The 13,350-nt window shown below is 39.8% G+C and overlaps 2 protein-coding genes and 1 pseudogene across 2 annotated transcripts; 1 reads left to right on the top strand and 2 right to left on the bottom strand.

The window, feature by feature from the left end:
* Window positions 1-38: 38 nt before the first annotated feature.
* On the top strand, window positions 39-1,362 carry LOC149110603 (ATP-dependent DNA helicase Q1-like). Its single transcript, XM_089292564.1, has 2 exons — window positions 39-686; window positions 1,081-1,362. The coding sequence occupies exons 1-2, from the start codon at window positions 61-63 to the stop codon at window positions 1,250-1,252; spliced, it is 798 nt and encodes a 265-aa protein (XP_089148690.1). The 5' UTR covers window positions 39-60; the 3' UTR covers window positions 1,253-1,362.
* Window positions 1,363-1,867: 505 nt separating this feature from the next.
* LOC149110604 (uncharacterized) lies at window positions 1,868-6,663 on the bottom strand. Its single transcript, XM_089292543.1, has 2 exons — window positions 5,346-6,663; window positions 1,868-4,719 (listed from the first exon to the last, which is right to left on the bottom strand). The coding sequence occupies exons 1-2, from the start codon at window positions 6,561-6,563 to the stop codon at window positions 3,031-3,033; spliced, it is 2,907 nt and encodes a 968-aa protein (XP_089148669.1). The 5' UTR covers window positions 6,564-6,663; the 3' UTR covers window positions 1,868-3,030.
* A 617-nt stretch (window positions 6,664-7,280) lies between these two features.
* LOC149110605 (uncharacterized) lies at window positions 7,281-9,870 on the bottom strand (annotated as a pseudogene).
* Window positions 9,871-13,350: the final 3,480 nt, after the last annotated feature.

A 13,350-nucleotide genomic window follows, 5' to 3' on the forward strand; every position in this document is an offset into this window, starting at 1 on the left:
CAGGGTCTTTTCCCTCTCTTGGGGGTGGGGCGGGAAAAGGCCCTGGGATCGGCTGGTCACATGATCTCAGAACACCCAAATATCTTGGGTGTACTAAATTATCATATGTTAAACGGAACTTTCAAGATGGCGGTCTCGTCGAGTGAACCAAAGTTTTTGTCAGTGCTTCGTCGAGTCGGATTTTCCTTAAATAACGGTAATGTTCCACCTTTAAATTTAAAACCTCTTCAAATGAAGTGTTTTGAATATATGCTGAAAGGTCAGGATGTTATTGGAGTCCTACCTACTGGATTTGGCAAGTCAATGCTCTTTCACCTTCTACCTCATCTTATTCCTGTGAAGACCACCAAGAACATAGTTATTGTGGTATGTCCATTAAATTCCATCATTGAAGATCAGCTGAAAGTCTTAAAAGCTCGCAGGATAACCGCTGATGTCTTACAGCTTGCTGTAAACGAGAAGGAACCGGCCGAGAACTTGTTCGGAAATGAACAAGAACCAAGCGAGCACGTGGTCCCGAATTCAACGAAGTTTCCTCGAGATGTTGTTAATGGCAACACTTCAATTGTATTCGCCCATCCAGAGGCTCTATTAAGGAAGGAAGGTCGAGAGCTAATGGGAAGCAAAGTCTTCCAAGAGAATGTTGTTGCCTGCATTGTTGACGAAGCTCACTGTGTTGAATTATGGTAAGTGCGTAAAATGTTCATTCCTTGTCTATTCATGTCATGTTTGTTACAGACTTAGCTTATTTCCGGGAAATCTAAATCACGGTTACGGCACCGACAAGTATTCACATTGCGAATACAATTCGGAAAAAATCTGCTCTATTCTCTTTCTGTTTACAAACGATGAAAATTTTACTCTATGAACTATATTGATAATTCATCAGTGAATTCTATGATATTTACACTGCTTATTGGAACATCATACATTGTCTCCATGCCATGCTCTTACAGCTGAACCATAATAACAAGATACTACTAAGTAAACATTCTTACTCTTAAACAAAAATTTTGTTAGTATGTCTCATTGCACTTATGTTTGAAGATTTGTAGCTCAGGGTTTCTTTTTCTTTTTCAGGGGTGAAGATTTTAGAAAAGACTTCAAAGACCTGTCAGTGTTGAAGGCATTCTTTCCCAATGTACCCACAATGGCTCTGACAGCAACAGCACCACCTCGCTTATTGAGAGACTTGAAACAAAGTCTGCAATTGAAAAATGACTGTAAAATTGTTGCTCAAAACCCTAACTGAGTGAACATATACCTGGACAAGAAAGTGCGTCTGAGTAATCATCATGGGAATGAAGGTTATGACAGAATCCTTAAACCCATAGCCAATGAACTGGCAATTCAAAGAGAAAACTACCCAATGACAATCATTTACCTGAAACTGAAATACTGCAGATATGCTTATGGCTTATTTGAAAGAATATTGAAAACCAAACAGTGTGTTGGAGAAACATTAGAACCCACTGCAAGACTGTTTGCACAGTTCCATGCCCCCCAAGCGAGTCGCATGAAGAAAGACATAATATCAGAAATAAAGAAAGAACAATCGAGGGTGAGGGTGCTATTTGCAACATCAGCACTTGGCATGGGTGTTGATGCTCCTTACGTGACCAACATCATCCACATAACACCACCAAGTAGCCTAGAAGCTTACATGCAAGAAATTGGTCGTGCCGGCCGTACGTATATCTGCACACACTGTTATGTGTACAACTGAAATGGACTCCGATGATGATTAGAGCATCAACTTAAAATGTTCTGTTCGCCGATATCTGAGCATACTCCTGTTGACATGTCGAACTAAAATGAACTCCGAAGATTAGAACATCAGTTGTAAATTGTAAATTCTGTCAACTACTATAGATATATCTTGATTTATTCTCTTAAAACACACTATTGATATTTAATATATTTCCGTGTTGTTGCCATGGCACTGATCAGTTTGTCTACATTTGTTCTTTTTGCTTATATCTGAGCACAATACTATGTGTAGAACTGAAATGGACTCTGATGATGATCAGAACATCATCATAAATTGTAAATACTGTGAACTGCTGTAGATATATCTGGATTTACTGTCTTAAAACACACTATTGATATTTAATTATTTCCATGTTGTTGCCATGACACTGATCAGTTTGTCTACATTTGTTCTTTTCGCTTATATCTGAGCACAGTACTATGTGTAGAACTGAAATGGACTCTGATGATGATCAGAACATCATCATAAATTGTAAATACTGTGAACTGCTATAGATATATCTGGATTTGCTGTCTTAAAATACACTATTGACATTTAATTATTTCTGTGTTGTTGCCATGACACTGATCAGTTTGTCTACATTTCACTTATCACACATATCTGAGCACAATACTATGTGTAGAATTGAAACGAACTCTAAAGATGATCAGAACATCATTATAAATTGTAAATACTGTGAACTGCTGTAGATATTCCTTGATTTACTCTTAAAATACACTATTGATATTTAATTATTTCTGTTGTTACAATGACACTGATCAGTTTGTCTACATTTGTTCTTATCATGCATATATGATTATCTCAGCACAATACTAGATGTAAAACTGAAATGAACTCTGATGATGATCAGAACATCACCATAAATTGTAAATACTGTGAACTTTGATTTACTCTATTAAAATACACTATTGATATTTAATTAATTATGTTGTTACCATGACATTGATCTTTTTTTTTTTACATTTTGTTCTTTTCGCTTATATCTGAGCACAATACTATATGTAGAACTGATGATCTCTGATGATGATTAGAACATCATCATAAATACTGTGAACATTGATTTACTCTCCTAAAGAACACTATTGATTAACTAGGCCCTCAGTGATCTTCATTTAAGTGTATGTCTAAGTTGATAACTCTTCCAAGTGTTTGGCTAGCCACTGATGATAGTCCACAATGTTTAAATACCTTAGAGGAGACCTTTTAATGTCAGGGAAGCTGTCATGAAATCTTGCTGGCATATAATTGAAAGGACTCAATCACAATAGGTCAGACACCATTTCTTTCTCATCTTTAAGTGAGTCACGTGTTGTATGTTGCACAGATGTCTTGTGGATCCCTACAGAACAGTCAAATTCTTCTACAATCTGATGGATGCCAGTGGTTGCTTTACAGACCTTGCTTATAGAGTTCAGGGTTTTGTTTGGTCCCTGTCTCTGGACAATGCTTTTACTGCAACGGTTAGAAATTTCTTGGGCCAGGTCGTCTTCAATATTCCTTCCAGCACCACCCCTCCAATTGACAAAAAATCCCCATTTGAACTGTTCAGCCAGGCGTGGAGTTAATAGGCACTCAATTTGGGCTATACTCACAAACATTTCAATGGCATATTTGCTGTAAGCCCCCATTGACTTGAAAACTGACAGCAAGAGTTTTTGGTTGATGAGATTTCTGCTGCCATCTCCCTCTGCTGCAGTGTCCTTCATTTGCATGACAAGAATAGCCAGGAAAATAAAACAAAGGGCATAATTCTTGACATAGTCATCATCATTGCAGCAGTCATTGACATCTACTTTCTGTAAAAGGAACTTGTCAATGAACTTGCCAAAAGCATCATCAAAGTATTTCTTCTTGTTTTCTAAGGTCTCACGTGCAATGTTTTCTGGGAATTTATGTAATGAGGGCCTTTCCTCAAGGTCTGACATCCCAAAAAAGTTCAGGGCAGCAGTTACTATATAGGCTTTCCCCACACTGAGGAACAACTCTTCGCTTCCTTCATAGGAGTCAAGAACTTTGGAAGGGGTAGCATTCCTCCTATTGTATTTCTCCCTGAAGTACTTTAAGGTGCCAACTTGATTGACAGACTCTGCTTTGTGAAGAAATGAGTATGAATACTGTAAAAGGGATGCTTTGGTATGCCACATCACTGGTTTAAAGGGCGAGCAATGTTCAAAACGATCAGCTGCTGTGTGTGAACCAGACAGCAAATCTTTGGCACCTGCAAATCTCACACGAGTTAGCTGATCACCTGCAAATGCAATCTTCATATCTCTCATTGGGTCATCATGGGTGTCTTGTTGGTGTGCATTTGTCTGTCCAGGTGCTGCAGGTCCTTCAGGAATTGGTGGATTATCTGTGTGTGGCATTTCATCTAGCAGCCCTGCTTGAACATAGATTTCAGCAATCCACTTTTCATAGGTTCTTAAAATGTTAACACAGTCATCATACTTTGCTTCATTTGCATTGATGATTGGCAGGCTTACTATGATGGACTTCTCTGACATTTGTTGGCTGTACTCATGAGAAATGTGCTCGGGGATAACAGCTTTCAAGAACTTAAATTTGGGAAAGAACTCAAGAACAATTCGCCCAACAATGATTTTGGCACATTCTGCATACCTTTTCCATTCTGGTACATTTAAAGAAAAATTATGTCGAGGGAAATCTCTAATGTTGCCTTTGGGGCTGTCATTGGGCAAGTGATTGAAGTTGATTCTGTTTTCAATCAGGTTACTGGCAAACAAGTGCAGATCATCATTCTGGATTTCCTTTCTCATGTGACCCTTCAAAACTTTCAGGTCCCAGTTGTCACCAGTGCCTCGGAACACACTTCCTTTCTTTACTTGCTGCACCACTATATCCGAAAAGTGACCTCCTAAGAGCTTTAGCAGGGTATCCCTTCTCCCAGTCGACAGGCACACGCCAAGTTTATTCAGTCGTTCTTGAAGCTATTACAAGGGGAGCAGAAATAAAAGTGTCAAATTCAGCATACATGCAATACTGATCTCTTATTTTCAATTCATTGCAAAGATCACTTATTATTATATGGACATGAGTGTTCTACTGGAAATGTAATACACATAAAATCCATACGAAACTAAATCCAGGACCCAAGTGGCATATTGGCCATATCCCCGCTAGTGAGGATATTTATGACTTTCATGGTTGTGCTTACAAACAGTTAGTTGTCTATACATGAAAAGACAACTGATTACATGGTGTGTCAAAACAATATTTTTCTCACTCGCTGCACTCGTTTGTAGAATCTTGCTTTACCACCCAAAAATAAAAGTCATATCTTCACGCCGCTGTGTAAATATCCTATACATTACATGCTTTTTAATTAATTCTTCAAATACAATCTCAATCACAGCCTAACTAATGACTCACTGTTGACACCAAACTACCAAACAATAACAAACGTTCTGTCAAGCTTTGTATAAGAAAAGAGGATCAACCATAGATTGTATTCAATGTATGAATTGATACCACTCACGCAGTGGGAGTAAGGGACATAATAAAGGAAAGCAATGAATTTTTTATACCTCATCAACTTATAAATTATATTACTGACCTTTTTGGTACATCCACCTTCAATGATGAGAACTGTATTCACACGTTTCGCCAGGTTGAGTTCATGCCACCTCTCGTTCATAAGGATCGAGTACAAAAAACTGTACTTTACTTGTAGCTCAAGCTTTGTTTCTGCGACGGAGTTCTCCTTGCCAGACACTGCGTTCATGAGCTCAACAAAGAAAGGGAGGTTCGTCTTCAATTCAAGCCAAACTTTGCTGAAATCAAAGTCTTTCATGCTGTCATAATCATTTCCATATAAAATGGAACCTTGAGAACGCTTGCACAGCTCTGCACACGATGTTTCCAACTCCTCACTAACGATTTTCTTCAACTCTTTCACAACACTTGGACAGTGATCTTTCAAGATAGCCGCCAGTACAATTGCATCCTTGTGGCTGACAGCTTGTACAATCATTTTCTGCTGTCTTTCAGTCAATAACGACTGCCCTTCGAATAATGATGTACAGTCATTGTCTCCTGTTGATTTAGGCCTTAGAACAGTTGCAGCTTGCTGAGTTGGAAATGAAGGCTGCTCTACCGAACTTAATGTCGTTCGCCTCGACAGCTGATCCAAGGAAGTGATTGTGCAATCATGTCCTTTTGATTTAGACACCGCGGTCACGCCGGTAGCATCTTGCGGTGTTGAGAAAGACGACTGTTCTGCAGACGTCGAAGTATTTCTTCTCGGCTGATCCGTAGAAGAGGCTGAGCAGTTATCTCCGGTTGATTTAGGCATTAAAATTGTCGCAGCTTGTGGAGTTGAGAAGGAGAGCTGCTTTCTTGTTGGTGTGATTGGCTTCGACGGCTCATCCACGTGCACAGAGCTTTCGGATGGCATATTCGATGATAAACGCTTCGACGGCTGAAGCGAAGAAGGTGACAGCTGAACGCTTCGCTTTACAGCATATTCTGAGCTTTGATCCAACGGTGTATTCTCTATGGATTGGGCTCTCTGAATAAACTGTTCCATCTTGTTCACGAACGAAACACAACCCCTACATAAAACCTTTGACCTCATATCGTCTTCCGAAATTTTTATGCCACACGTTTTATGGACTTTGGCGCACAGATCTTTTGATGAACCAGCTTTGCTGAATATTCGAAGCATATAGCGACTCTCATGAGAATCACCACAGAGTCTGCAAACTGGATTGCGAGGAGAAATCTTCGTCGGAGTGGACATACTTTCCGCCATTTTTATTTCGGCATAATGCATAAATTATCTTTATTTGGCCAAATTTTGCATTAATTATTTAAAACAATCAACCAATCAATATGAAGGATTCACCGGCCGATCCCAGGGCCTTTTCCCGCCCCACCCCCAAGTCAGGGAAAAGACCCTGGGAACGAGGTTGGCAACTCATTACAATTTTCATCTATAATAATATACATGAACAAATTACTCGATTCTGATTGGCTGAGAGCAGTGCAGTTCAAGTGTAACACAAGCGCAAAAAGTGTAACACCAGTGCAAATTACACATCGTAATTCTGGATTATGATTTGGCTGAAAGACAATGGGAAATTTTCTAAGCCGATGATATCATGTAAAACGATGACAAAAATTTTGTACGGAAACTTTGAACAAAGTTTTCTCGAATGCGAAAAATGGCTTCAAGAAAGATCTCCCGGCACTTCGTCCGCGCGAATTTGTTCATGGTTATATTATTAATAAGTAATCATGCGGTTTTTCTCGTGCAATTTGGAATTAACTTGCACGGGTGAGTTTTTCAAAAAGCTCACTCGTGCAAATTAATTCCAAATTGCACGAGAAAAACCGTATGATTACCTATACTAATACACTATATTTTTAGACAAATATCATAAAACGTACCCCCAAACATGGTTATCCTTTCCACAAACGTTCTTTGTAATTTAAATGTTATTACAAAAGAATCGTAATGGCAATTGACAAAAGCACAACTTGGGAAAACTTGAGACAAGTCTAGGTAAATTATAATTCAAAAAATAGCAATGAGAGCGCGAAAGTTAAGTGAACTTATTTGTATAACTTATTCACACTTTCAATACACTGCTCAGGATTGCTGCTCAGCAAGTCTGCTTCGATTCCATCATAAGTTTTTTGAATTTCAGTCTTACGCGTAAGGACTACCGTTGGTATGGAATTAAAACAAAAACATCAGAGACATCACTCGACTTCCTGTGTTTCTTAGAAAATTGATACAGGGAAAAAATTAAATCATTACATGATAATTATATAACTTGTAAACAATAGCGATGCATTGAATCATATCAACGGGAAAGTCCCAAAACATTATATTCCACGACTTCCTGTGTTTCTCACAAAAGTGAAACAGAAGAACACTTATATAAAACAAACATCATAAGAACCAAATCACATAACGTGCGAAATTATGAAATAAATAAAAGGTCACATGAGCTGTTACGAAGTAACGGATATGTGCTGGATGATGGGGTAAATACACTAGCATATGGAAACCCCTAGCTTGATACGGGTGAACGTTCGCGTCGAATTCAGGAGTGGTGGAAATCAATAAAGTGATCCCTAAAGTCGCCCAGTCGCTCGACCCCACGATTGTCGACCATTTTTAATATCTCGCGCCTCGTACGTTTTTGCTTACTTTAAGAGCAATCATAAATTCACGCGTTGTGTGTTTACCTATTTTATGACCTAAACAGCAGTTGAGAGATCTGGGATTTTTATTAGGTGAGTCGCCTCGTCCTTGATTCCTCAACTCCTAATCATCAACAATGCGACCATTGTAAAATACACTATCGCTATTCGTGACTAAATCTAACTGAACAATCAGAACAATCAGGGCAAAAACCAAAAATTGTCCTCCCCTTTTTCCAGCTTCATTAATGCAAGTGGAGACCGCAGGAAGTCTAGCTAAAATAGCCAGCAACTTTCAATCTATGTTAGTCACACTGTTGAAATCCACTGCCTGCACTCTTCAGTCGGCGAATTTTTGCTGTTGTTCAACTGTAACTCAATTACAATTTCGCCGTGTAAGTCTTTATGTAAGAAATGGAAAAATTTAACTCTTGTGACGGCAGCAAGAGCACTGAGCACGAACACGCAGACTGTGAGTGGTAACGAGTACCAGTTGTTGGAGTGTTGACTGAAATTGTACGACAGAATCATGACCATGTTTTCTAAAGCAAACAGTACATTAGAAAACAGTTGCATTCTTCGCAGTTCTTTGTTGCTGTGTCCATTTCCTAGCACTTTCTGAAGCAGTCCTGAGACGTCATCCCTTAGCCAATTTAGGCAATACACGAAGATTGAAAAAAATAGAAATCCGGATTCGCATTTGGCCCTTCGGCAAACCCAAACGGTGTCTGTTATCGCTAACACAAAAATATGAAGGAACAAAACACCCATCACCCACCACTTATAGCCGACCGTAAAGTAACAGATGGCAAAAAGTCGACTGCTCAACAGCAATACTTGTGTTACAAAGAGAGCTAATTTGTATTTTACTTTCGGGCTATTGCCATTTCCGTGTATTTTATCCAAATGCTCCACATCAACTAATTTGTATTCTACTTTCCGGGCATTGCCATTTCCTTCCCTTCGGTGCACTTCCAAATCAACAGTTGTAAAAGCCCAAGCTAGGCTTACGAAAGAGACAGGCAAAGAAATGATTTGAACAAGTGTCACCGGCTCCTCTTGAACATTCACGGCGTAAAGCTGAATTACAAACTGAGGGGCTGATTCGAGAACTGACTCAAAGAACACGTAATAAGAGATGTTACTCTGTATGTCATCCTCAGCCTACGTCCTTCTGTGCGAGTCGATTTCATCGCCACGCATCAATTGCTTCAAGTAGAAAACAAACCCTTCTAGCCCCCTCAAAGCGGCGGAAAACGGATGGCAACCACAAAGCAACGTTTGCACACATATCCTAACGCGAGTGTGGTGTTCAATACCGTCAGGTACAATCATACCCGCGTACAGTACCGGGAAAAACAAGCATGGCAAAATAACAAACGTTAGTCCCACGCCAAACCTTGTCTTGTGATCCGCGCGGTAGAATTCCACCAGTGTGAGGATGTCGGTGATCAGATCAGCAAAACTTAAAATGACTCCAGCAAGCAACACAAGAACACTGTACCACTTCACCTTCATACTAAGCAGAACTTGAGTACTTTTCCTTTGCGTAATCGCCGAACATTGTCAATTGATGAATTTGGAATACAAATAGGAAATAATATCGCCTAAGCAAGCATGAAAGATCAGCACTGATACAACGTCAATCTTATCAATAGCAATATTGTCGTTAGTGATTGGTTCTTCGCACGGTTAGTTTGTCGAAGCGTAACTGAGATGCTTTGCATTCTGGTTTTAAATAACAATGAGACTAAATACATGAAATTTCTATGCTCGACACTGAGTTACAAGCTAACTGTCTGTAACACTGTTGCAATGGGAAAAGTATATTCTATTAAACAGAAGACTGAAAAATGTGGCTAGATATAAACACGCTACTTTCTTCTTGTATCGCTCTAAATACTGGAGCGGATCTTGAGGGGTTGGGTCGAACCCCCTAAAATCTAAATAAAATTACAAAATAAGTAAAACAGGAAAATAAAGCCTTTCTCATTTGATGAAGCTACGACGATTCCCAAACACAAACCGTCTCCTATGTTACGTACTCCTTGTACGATACCAGTAAGTTCAGCTGACAACGAAAGGGCAAATAACACTGTCTTTAAAGCTTAAAGATATCTTCAAGATATCTGTCCTTAAAGATATCTACGTACGAAAGGCTGTGTGGTTTCACACTGATGAATATCCATCACAATCCTGTAGGTTATGATGTTGTGGTTCAGCGATTTACAGAACAATTGCCCGGAAATTCACTTCACTTCACTTAGCTTCTTTGTGCCTCGTGGCACATAAGGCCTCCACAGAATGCCTCCAATTTTCTCTGTTGGCTGCAGCAGCTCTTGCCTCATCCCATGTACGCCATCCTGCGCTGTTCCTCTCTCTCTCAACTGTTCTTCGCCAGGTGGTCTTAGGCCTTCCTCTCTTCCTTTTTCCTTCAGGTGTCCATGATAGGGCTATATTGGTATGGCTGTTTCTGTTTTGTCGTAGGACATGCCCTATCATCTTCCATCTTCTCCTCTTAACCTCTTCACTAAGGAACTTCGTCTCTGCCTTCTCAAGGAGCTCTCTAGTGGTAACGTGATCTTGCCATTTTATTTTGAGAATCCTCCTGAGGCATTTGTTGTGAAACACATCTATTCGTTGGTCATCTCCCATGTTCATCTTCCATGTCTCACATCCATACAGTAGCACCGGTACAACTAAGGTTTTAAACAGTCTAAGCTTGGTCCTCTTCATGATGTTCCTTGAGTTCCATATTCTTTTGAGTCTGGCAAATGTCCCCCTCGCCTTGGACAGCCTGTTTTTCAGATCTTTCATTCCTCCTCCCTCCTTACAAATGGTAGCCCCCAGATAATTAAACTCCTCAATTTCGCCGATATCTTGCCCATCTACTGCAACCTTCTCCTGACTCTTCCCGTTGATCCTCATCACCTTTGTCTTTCCTTTGTTGATTTTCAGCCCGACCCGTCTTGCTTCCCCATTCATTTTAGTAGTCTTGTTCTGTATATGCTGTTTAGTAGAAGACAAAAGCGCCACATCATCTGCAAAATCTAGATCATCGAGTTTAGATGTAAAGTTCCACCTGATTCCGTTTTCTCCTTTTCCTACAGTCCTTCTCATAATCCAATCCATAGCTATCAAGAATAGAAATCCAGACATATTGCATCCTTGCTTGACGCCTGTTTTGATGCTGAACCACTCACATGCTTCTGCCTGATCTTCTACAGCACAATTGAAGTCTTCATAGAACACTTTTACCATCCTTACTATCTTGTTCGGGATTCCATATTTCCGCATAATTAACCATAGACTTTCACGGTGGATGGAATCAAATGCTTTTTCAAAGTCTATGAAGTTAATATATAAGCTTGCCTGCCACTCGTTTGCTTGTTCAATGATGTTCCTTAATATGAAAATCTGTTCTGTTGTTCCCCTGCCTTTTCTATACCCTGCTTGCTCGTTCCTCAGTCTGATATCAACTCCATTCTGTATTCGATCAATCACAATCTGTCCAAGTATTTTGCCGACTACTGAAAGTAGAATGATTCCCCTCCAGTTCTTACATTCTTTGAGGTTTCCCTTCTTTGGCAATTTGATGATCAACCCTCTTTTCCATTTGTTCGGGACCTTTTCATGTTTCCATACTTTCTCCAGTAGCTGATGCACTTTCGTTGCCGAGAATTCCTTGTGCGCCTTTAACAATTCAGCCGTGATCTATAGACTCTGGTGTCAATTACTGAGTTACGAAACTTCTTGTTTATCAGCACATGGTCTATTTGATTTCTCGTTTTTCCATCCGGCGATACCCAGGTGGCTTTGTGAATATCTCTATGTGGAAACCACGTTCCTGTTATTATCAGTTCATTCATATCACAAAATTCGCAAAGTCTTTCTCCATTGTCGTTCATTCTCCCAATGCCTTGTCTACCCATGATTCTCTCATAACCTCGGTTGTCTTCACCGACCTTTGCGTTCATATCACCTGTGATTACCAGCATATCATGTTCTTTTTTGTTATTCAACACATCCTGTAGTCTCTCGTAGAATTCGTCCTTTACAGACTCTTCTGCATCCTCTATTGGTGCATATACATGTACAATCGTCATCTTAACATGCTTGGAATAGAACCTGGCTGTAATTATTGCCCGGAAATGGTACTTGTGAATTCCGGTTTTTAACGAAACAAAAAAAGCGTCAACATAAATTCAACTCAAGTCAATATATGAGAGATCCTATGTTTGAACTGCGGAGAAATATATTAAGAAGCTTGAAGACATGATTCATCATTGCATACTACGATGATCAATCATGTCTTCATATCTTTGTCCGCAGTTAAAATATATGATCTTTCATATTTTCGCTTGCATCTCCACCATCCACGGATACATTGCGCCCAGGGGTCACTCCCATATAAAAAGGACAGGGGTGCTCGTCGTAAATTTTGAAAAGAACCGCTGAAAGGTATCAAGATCCTCTTTTATGGACGTGGCTTGAAATGTTTCACACCCCTCTGTGAACCCTGCTGTGAACCTTTTGAGGCTGAACACCTAAAGAAGTACCAAAGCCACATTTTTAACCCCCAAAAGGTAGGAGGAGAACCTCTGTCCTTTTTATATTAGAGTCACCCCGGGAGGTCACGAACTAACAACGTGACCAAGGGGTCCGTTTCTCGAAAACCCCGGAAAATGTTCGGGCCCGCAAAGCCATTTTTAGTGCAAAGTGCACTATTGGGATGGTTTTGGGGCCTGCCTGCTGCTAAGGCACCAAGGCGCTATGGCACTATGTCGCTATGGCCCTATGGCGCTAAGGTGTAAACTTTAACGTTTGTTTAATTAATTAATTTCAATTAATTAATTGGTCTAGAGGTAAGGAAGTGGTGGGGGTGAGATGGGAAAGGTACATGTGTAAAACATGTTCCAGCTACGTCAGTTAGGACTGAACATCGCAAAGCTATATATTTGTTTCAAGTAACCCCTTGCTCTCCTCGTGGTACTATTCTCTTTAAGGCAAAACCAATTGCTGGTTTTCAGTGTCACGCAATTCAAAATAGATCAAAATAAAAATCAAGCCGGTCAATAGATAAAGTCCAGAATCTGGGAAATAAAAGAAGTTAAATATACAAAGACTCTCGCCAAAATTCTGGTCACAGCAATTTTTCTTATGCGAGATATGCGGAGAAATTTTTTAACCAAATTTATAGGGATTTGTATGGAGACGCCATGCTGGTGTCCATCCGTATGGGCACCAACATGGCGGCCGGAAACCAACAGAAACATCTGTCACTGATTAAAATTACTGTAGTTGTAGTCAGGCATAGCAATAAAATCTTAAAAATTGTTGTCACTGACTTAAAAATCTTAAGAATAGACGTTTCGGTTAAAATACTATAACCTTCTTCAGTGATGAAA

This window comes from Orbicella faveolata, unplaced genomic scaffold (assembly GCF_042242905.1).
Source record: "Orbicella faveolata isolate gen_17 unplaced genomic scaffold, um_ofav_v1 contig_24, whole genome shotgun sequence".
NCBI lineage: Eukaryota > Metazoa > Cnidaria > Anthozoa > Scleractinia > Merulinidae > Orbicella > Orbicella faveolata.

What these genes read in the sequence shown, in the direction of transcription:
- LOC149110603 (XM_089292564.1), top strand. Translation starts at nt 61, where the DNA reads ATGATCTCAGAACACCCAAATATCTTGGGTGTACTAAATTATCATATG. An exon ending in GCTCACTGTGTTGAATTATG is followed by an intron (nt 687 to 1,080) that starts GTAAGTGCGTAA and finishes TTTCTTTTTCAG; the next exon opens with GGGTGAAGATTTTAGAAAAG.
- LOC149110604 (XM_089292543.1), bottom strand. Translation starts at nt 6,563, where the DNA reads ATGCATTATGCCGAAATAAAAATGGCGGAAAGTATGTCCACTCCGACG. An exon ending in AAGGTGGATGTACCAAAAAG is followed by an intron (nt 4,720 to 5,345) that starts GTCAGTAATATA and finishes CCCTTGTAATAG; the next exon opens with CTTCAAGAACGACTGAATAA.